At 42.4% G+C, this 23,996-nt stretch overlaps 1 protein-coding gene across 4 annotated transcripts in view; it reads left to right on the forward strand.

Moving 5' to 3' along the window:
- Window positions 1-5,450: 5,450 nt before the first annotated feature.
- PTH2R (parathyroid hormone 2 receptor) overlaps window positions 5,451-23,996 on the forward strand; it is a 76,878-nt gene continuing 58,332 nt past the window's right edge. For 3 of the 4 annotated variants that reach the window (XM_061607834.1, XM_061607836.1, XM_061607835.1), the window contains exons 1-2: window positions 5,451-6,043; window positions 19,779-19,884. In XM_061607834.1, coding sequence (XP_061463818.1) covers window positions 5,981-6,043; window positions 19,779-19,884 — 169 coding nt within the window. In that variant the 5' untranslated portion in view covers window positions 5,451-5,980. The remainder of the gene's footprint in view (window positions 6,044-19,778; window positions 19,885-23,996) is intronic. The other variant, XM_061607837.1, reaches the window with a different exon arrangement.

Consider the following 23,996-nt stretch of genomic DNA (forward strand, 5'->3'; position numbering starts at 1 on the left):
CTTCTGACAGATAAGTTCTTATGCCCCAGTAGCTAAGCAAACCACAAGTTGCTTGTGTTTTAACCAGAATGTGTGAGATTTTTTAAAAATACACAATTGAAGTTCATATGGGTTCTGACATATATTGTACAGACGTATTAAAATATGAGCCAGTTACTTGAGAGAAATGTATTTATAAAATATTGACAATATTTACATAAGTTACGGTGTGAGAGCATAGAACATACACAAAACAGATAACAGTGGCAATTGTAGAAAACAAAACACATTTCAAAAGATTCCTAAGGAGCTATCCTTTTCTTAACAATTCATGTCATGATACAAACTTAATTTTAACTAAGTGAAATTATGCATTAAGCCAGTCTTCATCAACCTGGTGTCCTCTCAGATCTTTTGGACTACAACTCCCAGCCTGAGGTTGATGGGACTTGTAGACCAAAACATCAGAGAGGACACCAGATTGGCAATGGCTGCGCTAGTATATGGACTTCAGTCTACTTTTCTCTAATATCCATGACAAAAGCACACGTGATCGCACTAGGGCTTGAAGCAATGATCTTCAGTCCACCAATAACTCTAATGCGCAAAGCTAAGTATGTTTGAGAAATCCAGTCCTTGAATTCCAATACAAATGTGTGAAACTGCACTAGGTTTCTCACCGTATTCATCCTTCCAGAATGTTCTGCCTTACTTTGCTCAAGTGTATAAACATATTTTAGAAGTATATTTGTATACACATTTCCATGCAAAATTTCGTACGGACTTTTTACAAATTTCAGATTAAAGCAGCAAAAGGATGGAATTAATGGAAGAACGTATGCAAAAGTGACACACAGTGTCCACTACTATACATTATGAGGAGCTTGCATAATTCCCTGTGGAGCTATGCCACAGTAGTGCACAAATGTTGGGTGCACTGATAAAGTTGCCTTCCCCACATCTGCGCACTGCATATACCTATAGGTAACACACCGTTGTATGTTTTCCTATGGCTTTCTCTTGCCTCTTCCTTTCTGTTCTGCTTTCCAGATAATGGTGATAGCCCTCTGAGAGGTAGAGGGAAATGCTACTCATATAAACAATGGCAGAATTTTAATATCCTGTCTCAAAACATTTTACTCTCAATATTAATAACTTTATACAATACAACAGGTTGGTTCAAAAAATGCCTTAGGCTTAATCCCATTCACAGGATAACAGCCTAATTGAACTTAACTTACTTTTGAATAAACACATGTCGGGGTGAAGAACCTGTGGCCCTCTAGATGTTGTTGAACTTCAACTCCCATCAGTCCCAGCCAGCATGGCCAAAAGTCTGAGAGGATGGGAGTTGTAGTCCAGCAACATCTGGAGGACCACAGGTTTCCTACCCCTTACATATAGGATTGTAGTTTTTTCATCCTTACAGCAACAGTTGAAAGTAAATGTGCTTGTTTTGATTTTCCATGAAGATGGAAATTTACAAATGAGTCAGTGACTGAAATGAAATATTGTTCTGGCCTCCCAAGTCAGTGTCCAACATCTGTGCCATTAGAGCATAGGGACTGTCAAAAAATAGACTTCATACGAGAACATCCATCTGCTCTCTGAGCAGTCAAAGTCTCATTTTCTAAGTGACAGATTTAGGCCTGGAGAAAAAACACCTCCATGCATCACTAGCTCTTACACCATTGTCATTCTGAGGTTTTTTATTGTTAGCTAGCTTTAGCGTGTTCTGGCCATTAGCCAGAAGTCTACAGGTACAGTAATTTAAATGGTTTATGATGTAATATATACATTGGTCTGATGCATAGTCCAAAATGGTGACTTGGCACCATCCATTTTTGTTTTGGCCAAATGAAAAGTCAAAGAAGCTGTACTTTCTAATTCATTGCCTTGTTTCTGTTGACAAGAAAGAAATCATCTCTTAGAAATTTGACCCATGTCAGTTTTTAAGGGTTTTTCTTTTTAAAGTTCTTTATACATCAAGATGGAGGACAAACAAAGTTAAAAGTCTTTCATCCTGGTTGCTTCCATAGATATGCAATTGCCAATCACAGGAATATGTGTATATGTACCCTCCAGCATAGAAGTAGTAATTAAATCAGAGAGGGGCTGCCTGTGACCCTCCATATGTTGCTGGGCTGCAACTCCCATCATCCTCTCAACGATTGGGGCTGATGGGAGTTCGAGTCCAACAACATTTGGAGGGCCACAGGCTCCCCACCACTGCCCTAGCCTTTCTGTTGCTGCTGTTGCTTTGATGGGCAATACTACTATTAAGAGAGCACACAGTGCTAAGCATAGTAGTTATGAGCCTGATCCAGGAATTCCCTGATTCAAATCTCACATTTGCTGTGAACTCACTAGGTGGCTTTAGGCAAACCATTCTCTGCCTCAGTCTCCCATCCTACCTTACATGATTGTTGTAAAGGTTACTGAGACTGTGTGTGAAGATCATTCAATACTTTGTATGTACCAACATAAATAGTGTTCTCAGACTGGATCTGTGTGTACCTGGTCTAGTCACAGTGTCTCCTCACCTTCTGGACAAGACTTGGCACTGCAGATGAACAAAAGCTTTGTGACATGAGAATTGATGTTGCCATAGCTGCATACTACTTCAAAAAATTATTAAATAAATTATCTTATTGATCAAATATTCATGTACGAGGTAATTCTGAACCGTACTCTCTGGGAAGAAAAGCTGTGCTTTGGCCCTGCAATAGATTTGGATCCATTTGCATGTCTGCAAACTGGCACATTAAAGGTATGAGCTGATTATAACATTTTGGCAGGTACACTAAAAATACATTATATTATTACAAGCTCTTGGGTTTTCCCTTCTGCTCCAAAAGTGGCTGTTAATGAAAAATAAATTTGTTTTGCAGGAACCTTAGAAACAAAAAAAAATTTTTGTTTAAAGAGACTGTTCTAGGGTTCCTAACTGGATTTTGTTTAAAAGAATATGGACATTGGTGAACAGACAGAACCAAACCATAGCCTCTCTTGTCATGACCGGGCTATAGGGTGTGGACCTTGCTGCCAGGATCACAAAAGGATCTCAGTTTTGACTACAGTTCTAAGTACTGTGTGGCAGTTCTTGGACATGTTTGTGCTTTCATTTGCTTTCTCTTCATAGCTGCACCCGAGGATAAGGAGAAGCACAGCCAGATGGGCTTGTTTCCTTTTGTCTTGAACACATTTGGGGTGATCTTTATTGCCACTTGAATCTGGAAGTTTTATAGTAGCAATCTTTGTAAATATCTATTATAAAGCTCATAACAGCCTTTTGATCTCAAGGACTATTTTCATCCCAAAGTCAGGATCACTGAGCCAAAGGAACCTTTGTGTGGCTTCCCTTCCAGAAATTCATGTTACTGAGACCTTTGAAATCTGCAGAGACTTCAGCATTAAATATTCATATTTTGAATTAATAAGGAGTTATCCTTCTGTTAGAATGGATGTCACTGATCAGTTTAATCTATAATCCTTCCATATTCACAGAGGCTGTTTTGCAGTTTGGAGATAGATTTTTACTTACAGTCAAGAGAGAAGATTAGCACAAAAATGCACATACTTCAAAAGGCCTTTTAAAATAAAATGAAAGAAACACCCTGGTGGATTAGACCGAAGGCTTACCTAGCCCAGCATTTCTACCTCCCACTGTGATCAACCCAATGCCTGTGGGAAGCCCACAAGCAGGAAATGAAAGTGTAACAGCACTTTCTTGGCTTGTGCTCCCTTGCAGTGAGAATTCAGAAGCACACTGTCTCTGCTCATGATACCTGCTATGGCTAGAAACCATTGAGAGCCTTATCCTCCATAACTTACCTTATCCCCCTTTAAAGCCATCTAAGTTGGTGGCCATCACTACATCTTGTGGTCACAAATTCCATAGTTTTAACTATGTGCTGTGTGAAGAAGTACCTTCTTTTGTCTGTCCTGAATCTCCCAAATACAGCTTTATTAGATAACCCCAGGTTCTACTCTTCCAAGAAGGAGAAAAACTTAAGTACACCCACTTTTCCACAACATGCATAATTTATATACCTCCATAATGTTGTTCCCTGACTTGCCTTGATCTAAACTAAAAAGTCCTTTTAAATCCTAAACATTGTTACTTTTCTTCACAAGGGACTTGCCCTATTCTTTTGCTCATTCTGGTTACCCTTTTATGCACGTTTTCCCACCTGTGCAATATCCTTCTTGAGGTGTGGCAACTAGAACTGTACATAGTATTCAAAGCGTGGTCACACCACACGTATTATATTGATGGTTTTATTTTCAATCCCTTTCCAAGGGCAAGTCCAGACTGTAAATATTTTGTAGGAGGAATTCAGGAACATACCAGAAACTTAAGTTTGCATATTTAAAGTGTTCTGTTGCCCCAGCACAACAAACCCATTTTTGTAAAATCCTGGACTTTTTGTCATTTGGAAAGTGATGTGAAAATGCATTGAACAGTGTAAGATGAAGGCATGATTAACAAGACATGAAAACACCTTGCAAGCGAGTCAGTATGAATGTACATTGTCTTATAACTGGCCTGTGAACAAATAAAAACAAATACTTAATAAAGACCTGACACAGTCTGTCACATAAGCTTTGTGCAAGCAAATCAGGATGAACGCTGAATAAACATGTTGTCTGGAGGGAGCTCAAAGAGTTCAAGATCTCTGTCCAGATCAGTTAACCACCATTTCAGACCCCTTAAATGTATACAGTATGCCAAGTTAGGGTTTTTTTTGCCCCAATGTACATCACTTTACATTTAATTACACTCAAGGACATTTGCCATTTTAATGCCCATTCACCCAGTGTGGAGAGATCCTTTTGGAGCTCTTTGCCACCTCACCGCCTATCCCTAACTCCAGATCTTTTATCAACAAGTTAAAAAGCAGTGATCCCAATACAGATCCTTCGGGGGTGGAGGACCCACTTCTTACCTCTTCCCACAGTGAGAACTGTCAAATTAATTCCTATTTTGTGTTTGCTTGTTTGTTTTTTAACCTCGGTCCATTCACCCAACAGCTGGTATAGCATAGTAGGGAGGAGAGCCTGGCTGGGAGTCCAGAGTCTGTGAGGTCAAATCCCTGCTCCTGTCTCCTGGGTGTCAAGGGCCACGTAAAGATCACCCCACAATGAGTGGCTCAGGAGTTACGTGCCCTGCCACCTGTGCAGCCATGGGCAAGCTGCATAGTCCCAAGAAATCCAGTTGCCCCCCAGGTGGCAGTTGTGGACAAGGAAGGGGCTGGCTGGTGCAGCTGTGGCAAGCTGAGCAGGCCCTAGCCAGCTGGGCAGGACTAGCCTCAGAGGGAGGCAATGGGAAACCCCCTCTGAATGCCGCTTACCATGAAAACCCTATTTATAGGGTCGCCATAAGGCGGGATCGACTTGAAGGCAATCCATTTCTGTTTCCATTTCTCCATTCACCCATGAGCCTTTGGTGAGGGGCTTCAGATCACGGAAAGGGTTAACTTTCTTTTCCCAAAGGGCCACTCCTCCCGCGGGCTGCTAATTGCTAGCCAAGGAAACCCCGCGGGAAATCCTAATCGTGGCCCTCTTGGGAAAGTCAGGAGAGTGCCGTCTTCTCCTCCCGCTACCCACGTTGTAGTCGTTTAACGTATTTGCATGTCTCCGTTCCTTGCCCTGCGTTCCCCGACCCGAGTGGAAAGAAGGGAAGCCGCGGCTGCCTGGAGCCTTCGGCTGCGGATGGCCGGTCGCTGCGGGAGGGTCTCGCTCCTTTGCTAAGCTTGCGTGCCGCTTTGACGCCCACCGTGAAAAAGAAGAGGAGGAGGAGGAGAAAGTTGACCGCAGACTTTTGCGGAGCGGCTCAGATGTGCTTGTTGGAGCGGCCTTGGGAGCGACAAACAACTTTCCTCATCTCCTCCCAAATTCCCATCTGCTCCACCGGGCTTCAGCGGCGCCTTTTTTATTTCTGCTTGGAGCCCGGAGGTGTTTCCAACTTAACACTCAGAAATCTTCGGGGGCGAGCAGAATGCCAGCCTCCTTGGGACTTCTTGCCGTCAGCGGCTGTTTTCTGGCTATGGCTTCGGCACAGGTAAGGATTTTCCAAGTGTGCACATTTTCCCCGAGACTTGCTCATGCCTAGCCTGCTTGCCCTGCCTGGTGTGGGAAAGAGAGCGAGCGAGCCGACGGTTTTGGTGTTTTCACCTTCCGTTTAAAACCCAGTTTAACTTGGACTGAGCATTTGCAGTATTTCCAACAGTCAGGCATTCACTCCTGTTGGAACGAGTAAGATCAATTTATCTAAATTCCAAATGTGGCGGGGGGGGGCGGCGGTGGCGGGCGACTAAACTGATGCACACGGGGAGGGGACACCATTCATTTTCTTAGGTCAAACAGGATTATAAACGTAGAATTTGATCCCTTGCAAGGATGGCGTTGCGGGAAAATGCAGTATGAAATTATGGTACCTCCAGCATTAGTTTCATAGCAAATGAACCTCGAGACAATATTTTGCTGTGTGTGATCCTTAAATCACCTTTGATTGGGTCTTGGAATCCCTTCCGAATCTATTTTCTCTATCGGGAAACTGGTTAATGAAAGTTTGTGGGTTATTTGAAGCACCCCTAGGAGGCACTCGCACCTATGTTAAATTCATTGCACGGAATTTTAACTTCACGATGGGCAGTATAAATCTTTCAGGCAACCGTTTTTGTAAACTGATATTATTAGTTAATAGTTTGAATTCTGCACTTTTAACATGGATTCCCTGGGAATCCTCTTATGGTGCACTGGTGGCTTAGCTGTATTTTTGCTCTGGAGGAGGACTAACAGATGTTCCTGGCCACTACTGTTAGTCCTCCTCCTTCAAGGCAAGCCTGATTCATGCCTCCATGCCCTCAGAAGGGGAGCTTGACTTGCTTTCTGTTGAAATGCTGGCTGCTGTTCTGTGTTGCACTTTGCCCTTTTTTTATTTTAACTCTTAAGCATGTGTCAGATTTTTCTGTTGGATTACATGTGGGATTTTTTAAAATATGCATTTAAAAATCCTGCAAGTATAAAAATGTACCTGGCTATTAAGGTAGGCTGGTTTAGAATTTGGTGGTGTTTTGTGTCCCATTAATGTGTACTCTATTGGAGCGTTGGCTGTGAGGCCAGATTCAAGGCCGAGAGGCAAAATGTCTCAATCTCAGGTGCCTGTAGTAGTCAGGACTATGACTACACATAAACCAAATTTCACATTTTGACGTGTTGTGGAAGCACCATTAACAATTCTGATGCTTGAAAAAATGAGTGTGGCCCAGGCATCAAAGTATGTTTTAAAAATGCAGCTTGTGTCCTGCGAATGCAGAAATATTCCTGGTTGCCAGTGAAGGACTCCCCTTCTCCATCCAAGCACTATTCAAGTGTGTGAAGGAGACATCTCACACCTTATGTGCCATTTCAGACTTAGTGGTCCTCCTGACTACCAGTGCAAATCCCTCTTTCTGCCGTGTGATCTTTGTTCAGATTTGTGGAGAGAAAAGAGGCCCAACCTTCCATCTAATGCAGGGGTGGGGAATCTGTGACCCTTCAGAAGTTGCTGGGCTGCAACGCCCATCATCATTGACAATGCTGGCTGGGGCTGATGGGAGCAACATCTGGAAGGCCACAATTTCTCCATCCCTCCCCTAATTCAGTGCTGGCCTCTGTTAGAAGGTACAGATATCATAAGTCTCAACCATTAAACATAAAATCTCCCATATCAGTCTTTTCTCATAATCAGGGAGGCTTAATTTATGTGTGTATTAAATTACAGCTTTCTAGCTGGTATGGAAGTGCCAAGTAGAGAGTATACTCTATTTTAAGGGCTAGATGAATGATTTTTTGCATTTCCGGTAAACATGGTATCTTGGGCGGTATGTATCGAATTTCAGATTCATAGCTGGTGGGGAAGTACCCTAAGAATGCTGGTATCCATAAGGGAGCTTATGTGTGAGTCTATCAGTTTCCAACATTTCTTTATCTATTTAATAGATGGCACAGAACTGTTTAATAGATAGCACCAGTGTGATTTTTTCATTCCGTTTGTCATCCATTCTTACATTTCTAAGTATTAGAACTGAATTGATATTCATGCTGCTGTCTTTTACCATTAATGAGACTTTACTGTTTGCATCATACGTGCTGCTGCACTGGGAATAAAATGCCTGTTTTCATGGAAGCTTCCAAAAAAGGCAAAACTGCTGCAGTGGATAATTTAAAGAGGCAGAAGCAAATGATTCAGAGACTAAAATTCCTCATAACGCATTGTGCTTTCTCAGAGGACATTATCCAATCTGATCTGCAAAATTTAAAAAAGTGCTAGATGTTTTAAGTTGTTTTCCACAAGTGACATTTTTCATGTTGATAAAGCCAATGAAAACCCTACATTTGCTAGAATGTGTCACTTGAGGCCCAGGTGTGCCTTTAACCAGCTTTGGCTGGTGCACCAACTGCTACACTTCCTGAATAGGAAAAACTTGGACCACTCTGTGGCTTATGTGCTGGTGACCTTAGAGCACATTGCCCTATTGTCAAGCACTCGTAGTGGGGCTGCCCTTGTGGTTGGTCTGGAAGCTGCAGCTGGTGGAACATGAACTATCAACCTGTGATCGTTCTGTTGAAGCAGTTGCACTGGCTGCTGAGATGCTGCTGGGCCAAGTTTAAGGTTATGGGATTCTTGGCATACAAAGCCTTATACAGGTCAGAGTCTGGTGATTTGAAAGACCACTCCTGCCCAGTCACCATACTCAAATGGGGAATCTTTGTGCAGCAGGAGGCTGGTTGGCTGTAAAATGCAGCACCAGCCCTTCAGTGAGGTAGTTCTTGTTTTATGGAGCTTCCTTCCTGGGTATATAAAGAAGGGAACAAATCTGAATAAATTTCTGTGCCTGCCAAAATCTTTCTACTTTTTTTTTATCGAAGCCTTTTCTCATTAAGGCTTAGCTGTATTTTTGCTCTGGATGTCATGTATCCATATAAGTTGCTATAATCTGTGATTTGTGTTTTAACCTAGTTGGTATTAATTTTACTGTACACCCCTTTGATACATCAGTTTAAAGTGCTATACAAATAAACTCTCTTATAGTGCATGCTCAAGACCACTTAGTGTAATACCCTATTCCTTTTAACCACTCTCACATATTCATAGCTGGAGTAGTTAAAGGCTGAAAAATGGGTGCATTTTCCCCACCCTTTAGTTGATGCTTGAGGGTAATGGAGGGGTTCAGAACATGAAAGCAAGGTAGTTATTAAGGATTAATAGGAGGACAAGAGGGGGGTTGTAAGTAGGTAGCTCAGCTTAAAAAACCCACTTTAGTAATCCCCCCATATATATTTAATTTTTAGCAGATATTACTCTCCTATAATGATTGCAGCTGCACCTATAGGTTGGCCTATGCATGTAAAATCTGGGTTGTACTCAACTAAGTCCTACTCAAAGTAGACTCACTGAAATTAATGTACCTAAGTTAGTTGTGTCTATTAACTTCAGCAGACCTACTCTGAGTAGGACTAGAGTTGAATCTTTTTGGCTTTATTCAGATTGCTTTGTGGTAGGTGCTAAATCAAGAGAATTTCATAGAAATATGAGTCAGTACTGGACTATTTTTCCTCCTCTGCCTTCTCTTGTAGCTTGCAAGTATTTAAGATCCACAGCAGCAGCCTTTGCTTCATATTGATTTTGCCAGCATCAGGGTCAGAGTGGGGCTCCGTTAGCCTGAGGAGATCTGCAGTGCTAATTGTGCTTTTCAACCAGTAGTTCCGGCTTGGGTAAACAGGAGGGTCAAGCAGTTCATTTGCCCAGGGTCTTCAGAGGGATATGCTGCCGCAGGAAACATGACTCTATTAAGCATATTTCTCAAATGAATGATTTTAAAGTCATTGTTTGTATTTAGAGACCCCCACAGAGACTGTGGGCTGTTCAGCCATGACCTGTAAATATAAGAGGGAAACAACTGCCCAAACCTGTGAACAATTCCAAGCTGGCAGTAGGCTGATTCACCCATCCCTAATGAGAATTAGACCTAAATCTGGAATAGAAAGACAATATGTGGGGGGAAATGGTAGAAAAACATTAACAAGCAGAAAATGTCACACCCAGAGATCACGATGGTAGTTTGGGAGAAGATATTCTGTATGTACTTCTGACCTTAAAGCTACCTGCTTGGTGTTGGAAGAAGTTTCCGTTATGACTTGATAATGGTAATCTGTTTGAAGGTCTCAAAACACTAAGCTGCCCCTATAGAAAGGAAAGACCTTCAGGAATCCTTTTATAGGCTCCCAGACACTGTTTATTTATTTATTTAGTTTCATTTATAAACCGCCCATAACCAATGGCTCCCTGGGCGGTGTACAACATACAAAAGTACAATATAAAATACAAGTGCGCTAAACAATATCAAAAACAACTAAAGCAATTAACACATCAAAATACTTAAAAATATATTAAATATATTTAAAATGCATTTAAAATGCCTGGGAGAATAGGAAGGTTTTAGCCTGGCGCCGAAAGGATAACAACGTAGGCGCCAGGCGTACCTCCTCGGGGAGACTGTTCCACAATTCAGGGGCCACCACAGAAAAGGTCCTGGATCTTGTCATTACCCTCCGAGCTTATCAATGACTCGGTACTCGGAGGAGGGCCTTAGATGTCGAACGAAGTGCACGGGTAGGTTCATAGCGGGAGAGGCGTTCCATCAGGTATTGCGGGCCCACACCGTGTAGGGCTTTGTAGGTCAGTACCAGCACCTTGAATCTGGCATGTGGCCACCCCAGAAGGGAATGTGGCCCTCGGGGTAAAACAAAAAGGTTCCCTTACACTGCCCAAAGGCATTCAGAACAACATGCAAGAGAGACAGTAACCGCGTGAAGATTTGAACCTTGCTCTCCCTTTTATGAGTCTGACACTCTACCCACTCTGTCGCACTGTTTCTCTCACTAGCAGCTGATAATGCATCCCTCCACACGGTGTGGAGTCTGCTCTGTGGATGTCTGTAGAGGATGGTGCTGTGGAAGGCATATAAGCATGCCACATGGCAGGGGGGCGGGGTGTTTGTTTTTCAGTCAATTAGGATCCCTGGAGGCGGATTAGGGCAACAGCTAAGCACCGCAAGGCATAAAAATCCAATGACGTCAGATTTGGGTTGCAGTTTTCTTGTTCTCCCCGCCCCCACAAATCTAGTACAAGGCATACTTTTTTTAGAGATAGAAAGCAAAACAAAGACTAAATAATTAAACGCAGCACTCAAGACACGATTACTTGAAATCCATTTGCCTCTAAAGTGCTCTGGTCCTGAGGCTCTCTTGATATATAATACATAATACAGTAGTTTCCAGAGTCAGGAACTTAGTTCCCCCACATATAGGCAATGTATTTTGTGGACCATAAGCACACGGCTGACCTATGAGACCACCTGCTTAGAGAAAGGCCGTAGCTCAGCGGTAGAGCATCAGCTTTCCATGCAGAAGGTCCAAGGGGCAATCCCTGGCATCTCCAGGTAGGCCTGGGAATGTCCATCATCTGAAAACCCTAAAAAACTGCCGGTCAATGTAGACAGTAATGAAGTGGATGGACCATTGGTCAAAGACCATGTTCGTACCATACATTTGTTCCACTTTAAGCAATGCTGGCTTCCCCCAAAGAATCCTGGGAAGTGTAGTTTGCGAAGGGTGCTGAGAGTTGTTCAGAGAGCTCTATGCCCCTCATAGAGTTAACAATTCCCAGAGTTCCCTGGGAAGAGGGACTGACTATTGAACCATTCTGGAAACTAGCTCTGTGAGGAGGAGTCTTTTAACAACTCTCAGCAGCCTCAGATGGCTACCGGATGGCTGTAAGCAGGACCTGAGTGCAACAACATTGATCCCACCTTGCAGTTCCCAGCAACTGCTGTTCAAAGGCATACTGTCTCCGACAGTGAAGGTAGAACAGCCATCAGTGCGAGGGGCCATTGATAGCCTTATCCTCCATGAATTTCTCTAATCTTTTAAAGCCATCCAAGTTGGTAGCCGTCACTCTAGCAGGAGTGAATGCCGTTGGTTAACTACACACTGTGTGAAGAAGGACCTCCTTTTGTCTGCCCTGAAGCTTCCAACATTCAGCCTCATTGGATGTCCCCGAGTTCTAATATTATAAGAGAAGGAACCTCTTCACACCATGCATAATTTAATACACCAGCTTTTCTCCTGACGTGATCCAATTTTCAACGTAATTCAGCAACACACCACTGGATCTGGTTCCAGCTTGAGTTGAAACATTTCTGCCGTTAATACCCATCACCATCTCCTGCTATCTGATCACGTTTCATTGCCTAGTGCGATTACTTCAAAAGAAACTGCATTAAAAATTCATCACTACCTGCTTCCTTCAAAGTGATATAGACCCACCTTGCTAATTTATCATAAGAAGGGGAAAGGCAGGCATCTCTGATCATTATCCAAAACAAGTCTCCCCCCCCCCCCAAGGAGCAATAGGAATCCTTCAGCTTCTTCAAGTATGGCAACATTTGTTGAGAAGATAATAGACCTCCAATGCTTACACTGATGATAAAAGGAGAGGAGTGGGAATGATGTTTTTCACTCAAGCAGTTTAATCTTTCATCCCCCCCCCCGCCTTCCCTCACTGATGGCCTCTAATGCAGTCTCTCATCACAGGTAATTAGAAGGTAATTCTTCAAAAGCCCATACTGGTGTCTCCCTATGGATCATTTGGTCTACTCCAGGAAGCAAGAGGATAATCCACATGCTAATCTTCGCTTTTCACAGGAGTCCTCATGCTTGTTTGCACAGGCCAAGATAAAGGTAGCGCCACTGGATAGACAGCCCAAGCAAGAACATGTATACATGCCCCTGGTGGCTTCTTTCAGGCAACTACTACAGCAGTTGCTCATCTACATGTGCATTGTGGGTAGTAACTAAGAGTGTAATGTTTGCAGTTGGTTGACGTATGTGGATACAGGGCTGGTTTGGACATAAAGTTAAATCATAGTCTAGAATTACAAGAATGAGGTAAGGCTAGCCTTCCTCTCTACCCAGGCTTGCAAGCATTCCCTCCCCCATCATTTGGAGGGGTTGTGAGGAGTTCAGAAGCTTTCACTTCCGTTTTTGGTTAGCTACAGCTTGCGGTGTCATCCAAACCCAGACAAACTATGGCTAATCTTGATTATGATTAGTGGAAACAAGGCAACTTCAAACTTGTTTTCACTCATCATTGTTAAGATTAACATGCATGCTTGGATGGGCTTTGTTTCACAGTGTAGGAACATAAGAGGCTGCCTTATACCAACTCAGACCACTTGTCCATCTAATTTAGTTAGGATTCAGAAAACACATTAACCTGTGGTTAAGCTAAAAGTGGACCTGATCTTTCTAGTCTTGCATTTGCTGGAAAGAGACTCTTAGGAGCAGGAGCACACCATACTTCTTTGGTTTGGGTGACCTATCCAGTGGTGCCAGCTGTCAGCCTTTTCTAGTAATCAGGGAGTGTTCAGCCCTATTTGGGTGTTTTTTGCTCCTGTGTTCAACAACATGGGAGCAAGGTACGGGGCTGCGCACTTAGCCCCACCCCTAACGTTGTACAGTCAGTCTAGGGTTCTCTTTGGCATCTGCTCATACAGCATGGATCTCTGCAGGGAGGCGTCCTTTGTGTGATCATTGAGGATTCCAGGGAAGCCTTTGTTTGTACAGCTTTATGCACGAAGGCCCCCCTCCCTAGAGATATTAGAGCTGTAAGCTCAGACACTGGGGGCAGGATGTTTGGGATGGCTCTCCTCCTTGCTCCTGTGTTATTGAATGCTGGAGCAAAGAGCGTCCAAAAAGGGTTCTATCTACATGTGTACTAAATTATGATTTGTAGCTGGTAGGAAAGAGTCCTAGAAGGGGGCACACTTCAATCCCCCCCATGTGAAAAAAATTCATAATTTTTGCAGTTCTCATAATCAAGGTATCTTGGACTGTGTGTGTACCAAGTTTCACATTTCTAATTGGTGTGGAAGTATCCTAAGAATGGTGATATCCCTCTGAGTATATGAACGTAACACTAAACTGTGGTTTAGTGTTACAAGAACAAGCCTGATCTTTCCCTTGGCTTTATTTATTTATTTATTTATTTATTTATTGTATTTCTATACCGCCCCATAGCCGAAGCTCTCTGGGCGGCTTACAGTAACTAAAAACATTAAAAACAAATACACAAATTTTAAACACATCTTTTAAAAACAATTTAAAACACAATTAAAAAATTCAAAACAATTTAAAAACACATGTTAAAATGCCTGGGAGAAGAGGAAAGTCTTGACCTGGTGCCGAAAAAATTACATGTGCTCATGTGCTTTAACACCCAACTCTCAGAGAACCTCTAACAAAAGGAAACTGACCAAATGGCTAGAAGCTGGGAGGCAGCTCAGTGTAGTTTAAATCAACAGTGACATATAGGACAGACTCCATGCACCAGTCCTCTGACTACCTCTTGCTTGTTGTTGCTGCAGTGACTGCCATGCTCCAAATGTAAGTCTTGCTTCCAGGTCTGGCATGCTTTTCTTCTCCCTCATCCTCCAATATTAGATCCCCAAGGTGCTTTCAGCATAGCTGGTGTGGTGAGGGAAAAGATTAGTGAGCTATGACTGCAGGTGAACAAAGAGAGTAAGTGGTAGTAGTGGATCCCCCACCCCCATCTCGCCCCTGGGACAAATGATAGAGCACATCTACAGGGCAAAGCCTTCCCTAATAACATTGTTTTGACCCATCATTGTACCGTTACCTCCCAAAGGTCCCTGAAATATACAAATCCTCCCTCCATGCATGGTTGGATGGGCTTTGTTTCACAGTGTAGGAACATAAGAGGCTGCCTTATACCAACTCAGACCACTTGTCCATCTAATTTAGTATTGTCTGCACTAGCTGGCAGCAGCAGCAGCTCTCTAAGGTTTCAGACAGGAGTTTTTCCTAGCCCTACCAGGAGATGCCGGGGATTGAATCTGGGACCTTGCCCTGAAAAGCTTTTGTTCTTATCACTCAGTACATACGGCCCTTCTCCCTTGTATATATGTGGACAGCCATACTGCACTCAAACCAAACCAATTAAGAGAAGGGCCTGCTCGCCTCTCTGTTGCTGTTGGATTCTGAAGATTGAATGTGTCCCTCATGGTTTTTTTCTTTCAGGGACATATCTCCCGTATTGTTGTACACCCCACTGATTGGTCCACTAGAATAGGAAAACAAAAGCAAACAATACGGCCCAATTTAAAAAATCAGAAACAAAGTCAGCATGTTGTTTTTCTCAAAATCTAGGATTAAAAAAAAAATCATTTAAAGTATAATTTCCCCAGTAGTGTGCTTTAAATGAAACAAGCCACATTTTCCTGGATTGTTAACTGCTCTTACTAGGAGCTTTCGAATGTGGTGCGAAGGTTCTCAGTGGGTTTAGAGAAATGTTAATTGCCATTGCACCAGAGGGAGAGCGGCCATTTGTCTCCTCACCTCCTGGAACTGCTCCTCAGTGCCCCCCCCAAAAAAACCCTGGGCATTATGTAAGTGGAAAGTTTTAGTACCTGAATTTGCTTTCTTTCTCCTTCCCTCTCCATTTTTTTGGCATCATACCTTTTAGATTATAAGCCTGAGGCCTCTGTCATTATAAATGTGCAGCACTTAGAGAATGTTAGGTGCTTCATAAACATTAAAAGGTAAAGGTGTCCCCGCACTTGTAGTGCGAGTCGTTTCCGACTCTTAGGGTGACGTCTTGCGATGTTTACTAGGCAGACCGTTTATATGGGGTGGGATTGCCAGTTCCTTCCCCGACCTTTCTTTACCCCCCAGCATATGCCGGGTACTCATTTTACCGACCACGGATGGATGGAAGGCTGAGTGGACCTCGACCCCTTTTACTGGAGATTTGACTTCCTCCTTCCGTTGGAATCGAACGCTGGCCGTGAGCAGAGCTTCGGCTGCGTTACCGCCGCTTACCACTGTACAGCCAGCCACAGGGATTCAAGTTGGCCTTAAATTCTGAGTACACTGTAGTAGTTTGGTGTGGCAGAGAGGAAAACACATAAACATATGAAGCTGCCTCATACTGAATCAGACCATTGGTTCTGTCAGAAGTGCTGTCTTCTCTGATCGTCTCAAACGCAGTCAGATTATTGATGGGGACCTGGCAGTCTAGCATATAGTACCAATTCTGTCCCAGCGTCATTGGTTGCCAATCTATTTCCCAGCCTAATTCAGTGTTGCATTTGACCTATAAAGTCTTGTATGGCTTGGGACCCAAATCCGTCAAGGACTGCCTTTCCCTATATGAACCTATCCTACCCGGCCTCTAAGATCATTATCTGAGGCCCTTTTCTGTGTCCTCGTCAGCAATAGCCCCCCACTTGTGTAACACTCTCCCTAGGGAAGCTTACCTGGTGTTTTTCAGTGCCAGGCAAAGATGTTTTTATTCTCACAGGCATTTGGGCAATATATGAAATTGAGGAAGCATCCAAACTAGGAAATGTGGTAGTAATGGGTGACTTCAACTACCCGGACATAGACTGGCTGCATATGTGTTCCAGTCATGACAAAGAAGCAAAGTTTCTAGATATTCTAAATGACTATTCCCTAGACCAGTTGGTCATGGAACCGACCAGAGGGACGGCAACCCTGGACTTAATCCTCAGTGGGGACCGGGACCTGGTGCGAGATGTAAGTGTTGTTGAACCGATTGGGAGCAGTGACCACAGTGCTATTAAATTAAACATACATGTAACTGGCCAATTGCCAAGAAAATCCAACACGGTCACATTTGACTTCAAAAGAGGAAACTTCACAAAAATGAGGGGATTGGTAAAAACAAAGCTGAAAAACAAAGTCCAGAGGGTCACATCACTCGAAAATGCTTGGAAGTTGTTTAAAAACACTATATTAGAAGCTGAACTGGAGTGCATACCGCAGATCAGAAAAGGTACCGCCAGGGCCAAGAAGATGCCAGCATGGTTAACGAGCAGAGTCAAGGAAGCTCTTAGAGGCAAAAAGACTTCCTTCAAAAAATGGAAGTCTTGTCCGAATGAAGAAAATAAAAAAGAACACAAACTCTGGCAAAAGAAATGCAAGAAGACAATAAGGGATGCTAAAAAAGAATTTGAGGAGCACATTGCTAAGAACATAAAAACTAACAACAAAAAAATTCTGTAAATACATTCAAAGCAGGAGACCATCTAGGAAGACGATTGGACCCTTGGATGATAAGGGAGTCAAAGGTGTACTAAAGAACAATAAGGAGATTCCAGAGAAGCTAAATGAATTCTTTGCATCTGTCTTCACAGTGGAAGATATAGGGCAGATCCCTGAACCTGAACTAACATTTGCAGGAAGGGATTCTGAGGAACTGAGACAAATAGTGGTAACGAGAGAGGAAGTTCTAAGCTTAATGGACAATATAAAAACTGACAAATCACCGGGCCCGGATGGCATCCACCCAAGAGTTCTCAAAGAACTCAAATGTGAAATTGCTGATCTGCTAACTAAAATATGTAACTTGTCCCTCGGGTCCTCCTCCGTGCCTGAGGACTGGAAAGTGGCAAATGTAACGCCAATCTTCAAAAAGGGATCCAGAGGGGATCCCGGAAATTACAGGCCAGTTAGCTTAACTTCTGTCCCTGGAAAACTGGTAGAAAGTATTCTTAAAGCTAGATTAACTAAGCACATAGAAGAACAAGCCTTGCTGAAGCAGAGCCAGCATGGCTTCTGCAAGGGAAAGTCCTGTCTCAGTAACCTATTAGAATTCTTTGAGAGTGTCAACAAGCATATAGATAGAGGTGATCCAGTGGACATAGTGTACTTAGACTTTCAAAAAGCGTTTGACAAGGTACCTCACCAAAGGCTTTGAGGAAGCTTAGCAGTCATGGAATAAGAGGAGAGGTCCTCTTGTGGATAAGGAATTGGTTGAGAAGCAGAAAGCAGAGAGTAGGAATAAACGGACAGTTCTCCCAGTGGAGGGCTGTAGAAAGTGGAGTCCCTCAAGGATCGGTATTGGGACCTGTACTTTTCAACTTGTTCATTAATGACCTAGAATTAGGAGTGAGCAGTGAAGTGGCCAAGTTTGCTGACGACACTAAATTGTTCAGGGTTGTTAAAACAAAAAGGGATTGCGAAGAGCTCCAAAAAGACCTCTCCAAACTGAGTGAATGGGCGGAAAAATGGCAAATGCAATTCAATATAAACAAGTGTAAAATTATGCATATTGGAGCAAAAAATCTGAATTTCACATATACGCTCATGGGGTCTGAACTGGCGGTGACCGACCAGGAGAGAGACCTCGGGGTTGTAGTGGACAGCACGATGAAAATGTTGACCCAGTGTGCGGCAGCTGTGAAAAAGGCAAATTCCATGCTAGCAATAATTAGGAAAGGTATTGAAAATAAAACAGCCGATATCATAATGCCGTTGTATAAATCTATGGTGCAGCCGCATTTGGAATACTGTGTACAGTTCTGGTCGCCTCATCTCAGAAAGGATATTATAGAGTTGGAAAAGGTTCAGAAGAGGGCAACCAGAATGATCAAGGGGATGGAGCGACTCCCTTACGAGGAAAGGTTGCAGCATTTGGGGCTTTTTAGTTTAGAGAAAAGGCGGGTCAGAGGAGACATGATAGAAGAAATAAGACATAAGAAATTATGCATGGTATTGAGAAAGTGGATAGAGAAAAGTTCTTCTCCCTCTCTCATAATACTAGAACTCGTGGACATTCAAAGAAGCTGAATGTTGGAAGATTCAGGACAGACAAAAGGAAGTACTTCTTTACTCAGCGCATAGTTAAACTATGGAATTTGCTCCCACAAGATGCAGTAATGGCCACCAGCTTGGATGGCTTTAAAAGAAGATTAGACAAATTCATGGAGGACAGGGCTATCAATGGCTACTAGCCATGATGGCTGTGCTGTGCCACCCTAGTCAGAGGCAGCATGCTTCTGAAAACCAGTTGCCGGAAGCCTCAGGAGGGGAGAGTGTTCTTGCACTCGGGTCCTGCTTGCGGGCTTCCCCCAGGCACCTGGTTGGCCACTGTGAGAACAGGATGCTGGACTAGATGGGCCACTGGCCTGATCCAGCAGGCTCTTCTTATGTTCTTATGTTCTTAATAATGTTCTGGTTTGGAGGCTATTTTTAGGCGTTCCTCCTGTGATTGGGTGAGGGAAGATATTCTTGTTTTATAATTGATTATTTCGGATGAACACCTTTAGTGTGTAGTTTTTTAATAGATATGCTTGTTCTGTATTGTAATCTACTTTTGTTGTACGTTGGTTTGAGACTTCTTTGGTTGTGGGAAGCACCATATAAACAAAAACAATATGTTTGGTGAGGGAGAAGGGGAGTAAAAATCCTATGGCCCTGGCAGCAATTGTTCAGTTGTGCCGCCTAGATTAGATTTACACTGTATGATGATGTTGGCAAAGCAAGAATAGAATGACTTTGGGGACTTACTGGCTAATGCTTGGAGAAAAAAATTTAGGGGGAGTTTTTATTTCTTACTTCTTAAATAACAAGATTTGTCTACCTCCCCTTAATTTTTAAATATTGGTACAAAATGGAACAGTTGCTAGGAAAAGGAATCTCACTTACTCAAACCTTAGAAGATGCAATCCAAACCAGATCCAATTATCTGATAAGTGCTGGTGACTTAACTATGCCCAAAGCTTCAAGTGTTCATTAGTTAGGAATGTGCCAAATTCTTGAGAATGAAAGTGAAGCCACTATGAAACATGTAGGCTTTGTTTACTTTCTTTACTCAAAAAAGCTTATTCATCACCACTCTTATTTCTGTATGGGTTTGTCTTTTACAGGATGACTTGGATTATACCATTACAATGGAGGATCAGATTTATCTTCTTCTGGAAGCCAAAGTTCAGTGTCAGCTAAATATCACATCTCAGCTACAAGAAGAAGGAGGTGACATTTCTAAATAACTTGTGGTTTTTTTCCTCCCTTGTTCCATCCAGCACTTCTAAATTATTTACAGGTCTCTCACATACACTGAAAGTAAGATGGATCAGTGTGAAAGCAACCTCACATACTGTTATTCAGCATTTGAATAGAACCAAAACAATGCAAGGAAACGTAACAGATCTTCCCCTCTCTTCTGCTCATTCAGGCACATGCATTTCTAGGCCTTAACTTTTAACTATATAGCTCCAAATGGAATATGAATGGTGGTGGAGAAATCCATCAGTGCAAATGACAGACACATCTAAGAATCTGCATTTTGAAACAACAGTGATGATCCCTGGATGACTCTTCAGATTAGTGGCAGAGGGAAATTTGCTGCTATGAGCATGGTTTAAAGATTCCTTACACCTGAGTGTTGCACTCAGACCAGGTATGGGGGACCTTTGGCCCTCCAGAGGTTGCTGAACTACAACTCCCTTCATCCCTGACCACTGGCCATGCTTGCTGGGGCTGAGGGAGTTGTGGCTCAGTAACATCTGGAGGGCTTAAGGTTCCCCACACCTGACTTAGACTATGGAGAACTAGGTTCAAATATCTGCTTGGCCATTTACTTATTATAGTAAATCAAATTTATTTCAAATAAATTCAAAATTATTCACGTAGGCCTGCATGGCAGGAATCTCCCAAGTTTCATTGTTCTCAGGATTTTTATTATCAGTGCATCTGTTTCTTACTGTTTCTACAAAAAAGTTTTTGCCTTGTCCCATCCTCTGAACAACCTGTGAAGTAGGTTTGACTGAAACCTAATGGCTGGCCCAAACGGGACCAAGAGATGGCATGTTTTATATACTTAGTAGAAATAAATTTGGTTTGCTGTGTCTAATGTTGAATCAAAGAGACAGATTGGGGGTGCTGGTGTACTGCCCACCGTGCTTCCCAGAAGCCTTCCTGATTGAGGTGGCTGAGACAGCCTTGGACATGATATTTGAGAACCCAAGAAAAGTAGGCTTGGGGGACCTCATCATTCATGCTGAGGCTGTCAATAGAGGAGTGGCTTGGGACTTCACGACCTCCACAGCAACCATGGGACTGTCTCAATTTGTCATTGGCCTTTGACACTTGTTGGGTGACGTTGAATGAGCTCCTCTCTATTATCCAATTCATTGAGTGGTTTTGAGAATAATTTGAAAAATAATGAAAAAGAACCATAGAACAAATAAAGCCTAATAATATTGCAATTTTAAATTGTTGCTAATGGTTTGTTATGTTTGTTTTTATGCTTTGGGTACTTTTAGTGGAAAAGTGGTTAATAAGAGCAATAAATTATTATTATTATTAATTTGTTGTTTGTTTGTTAGTTTTTGTCAGGTAGTTTGTTAGTTAAATTTATATCCCACCCCTCCTCCCGGTAGGAACCCCCAGTAGGAGCCCAATGAAAGAACCAGTGCTTAAGAGATAAGGATATATTGTAACCCAGACTGAGCTCTTGGGGACAATGAAATAAAATTAGATCCTAATGAGGTATTTGGAGTTTGAACTTCTTATATGGAAGTGGATCTATAAATGCCCAGATAAGTTCTCAAATAAATTTTGTGAGTGGCTTCACTTGAGATGTCTCCAGATCCTTCTTGTGATTACCAGCCTTAGCTCACACTGGGTGCGATCTACTGGTACGGCCATGTCTGTGTTGAAAACTGCCGGATATGCAAAGAGCAAGTGAAGATTTTATTTGTTCGATGCTGAAAGAGTTGCACAAGTGGAAGGTCACTCACAGAGTCAGTCTGTCCCTCCCTTTCTCCCCCTTGCAGCCCCCCTGAAAAGTTTCATTAGAAGATCAAAAGCCTTCCTGAACAACATAGTCTGTTGTGGGGACTGCAACGGAGGGGAGAATTGTCCCAAGGAAGATGGAGGAACCTGGTGTGAACCTTGTGAGAGAGCAGACACATTGAAGCGGAAATAATGTCACTTTCAGTTGAATGTGAAATGGAAGAGAGTATAAGAATATCAAAAGGAGAGAAACGTATTTCTGTTATTTAAAAAAAAAAAGAAAACAAGAGGGTTAAAATAAGAACAGAAAATTGGTATAATAATCCAAAAGAGATAATTTAAAAGAATGATCCTTGTGGGGAAAAAGTTGATAGATAGGAAAGAAAAACCAGTGTTTTCCTTTACTCTTGGAGACTATTTGTTTACTTATATATCTTCCCTGAAGATTTAATTATCTCTCTTGTCTGTAATACTTGCAAATTGTTGTTGTTAGTTTTCTGTTTTTGTTCTCAGATTCCTTCCAGAGTATGGGACTTGGAATTTTTAATTTTCAGCTTTAAGTGGATTGTATCCATCTTGTATTTTGCTGTAATAATCTTGAAATAATCTTGAAAATGAATAAAGAACAATTAAAAAAGAAAAAAAAGATGAAATGTTAGTGATGTTTAGCACCAGAAAATAACAGGACTTGACTATTGACAACATCTGAAAAAATGAAGAATGCCAAGATCTCTAGCTTGAGAAGAGGAGGAAATAGTAACATGAGGAACATGTAAAGAAATAGAAGAGACGTGGGAATGAAAATACAGAGGAAAGCTAATTTTTTCCTTTAAATTATTTAACTTAAGGAAGGCAGCAGATGTGAGGAAATAGGGAGAGGACAAGATGAGAGATTAGCCATAGAAGAAGGAAGTTCAGAAGGACTGACTATCATTAAGGCCAAATGGTTGAATAAGAGAATAGGAAAATAGGAAAAAAACGCTTGCGATTTAAGAACATGCCTGTAGCCAACAGAAATTTCTATCAAACTTTAAGAAGCAGGGAAATTGGGCAGCTATAGTGAATGCACCAGGGGAGCAGGAGACCTGACCTCCTCTCTGAGATAGTGCACTGCCCTACAAATTTTTTAAAATGCAAACATAGTTTGGGTTGGTCTTTCACAGTCCAATCCACTTCCTGTGTAGCTTGGAAGAATTTGGTAACATGTGCCTCCTAAGGAATCTCCTAACAACTCTCAGCACCCTTTGCAAACTACACTTCCCAGGATTCTTTGGGGGAAGCTATGACTTTTTAAAGTGTAAAAAATGTCTGGTGTGGGTGTAGCCCCCGATTAGCCAAGCCAAACAGCTGTTAGTCTGGCTTTTAGAACACTGGCAGTTTGTTCTTACTGAGTATGCCTGTACTATCATAGACTCCAACTTTAAATTTCTTTAATTAAAAATCAGCCATGCGTGTTTTTTTTAACTTTTAAACTGCAGAAGAAGGTCAGAGTATGGAGCAAGGTCAGTAATAGGATTACTGGTACTCTGTGAGCATGGCTGATTTTTAATTAATTTCAACAAATTATGAGACCACTGACAGAAAAAAGTCCAACGGGTCTGGACATTTTTTCTGTCGTTTTACACTTTGAACTCTTGATTCTCTCTGATTGTTTTGTGTACCCCCATGAAAACTTAGAGGGCTGTTAAGCAAGCGTTTCTGAGTTCAGGACTAAAAGTTTTGTAAGATTTTGTTTTGAAATGAGCTTATGGGAAGCAGCAGCATGGAATGGGGGGTATTTTCAATTTAACGTGGTAGAATATGAAAAATCCATGTTGACTATAGTATGCAGCCACTCTCATGGCTGTATAAAACAACAAAAAGGAAAAAGTAAAGGACCTAATGAGGAACTCCAATATATTGAGGAAAAGAAGGAAGACGTGCCAGGTAAGGGGAACGCGGCCCAGACATGTAGTGGCTGTACCTCGTTCCGGTCCTTCTCATATCCGCAGGGTTGTTGGTTGTCCTCTCAGCTAACACTCAGATCTCCAGTTGCTGCTTTTTAATGCCAGATTGGTACATAATAAAACCTCCCTCGTCCATGATTTGATTATGGACGAGGCAGCCGATCTGGCATGCATAACCGAGACCTGGGTGGGTGAACAGGGAGGAGTTAGTCTCTCCCAGCTCTGCCCACTGGGGTATTTGGTTCAGCATCACGGTAGATCTGAGGGTCGGGGAGGCGGGGTTGCTGTGGTCTATAAGAGTTCCATCTCACTCACCAAGCACCATGTCCATGCCGTTACTGGTCTGGAGTGTTTGCACCTTGTGTTGGGCCAGAGGGACAGACTGGGAATCCTTTTGGTGTA

Source organism: Rhineura floridana, chromosome 2 (assembly GCF_030035675.1).
Source record: "Rhineura floridana isolate rRhiFlo1 chromosome 2, rRhiFlo1.hap2, whole genome shotgun sequence".
In the NCBI taxonomy this organism is placed as follows: Eukaryota; Metazoa; Chordata; class Lepidosauria; order Squamata; family Rhineuridae; genus Rhineura; species Rhineura floridana.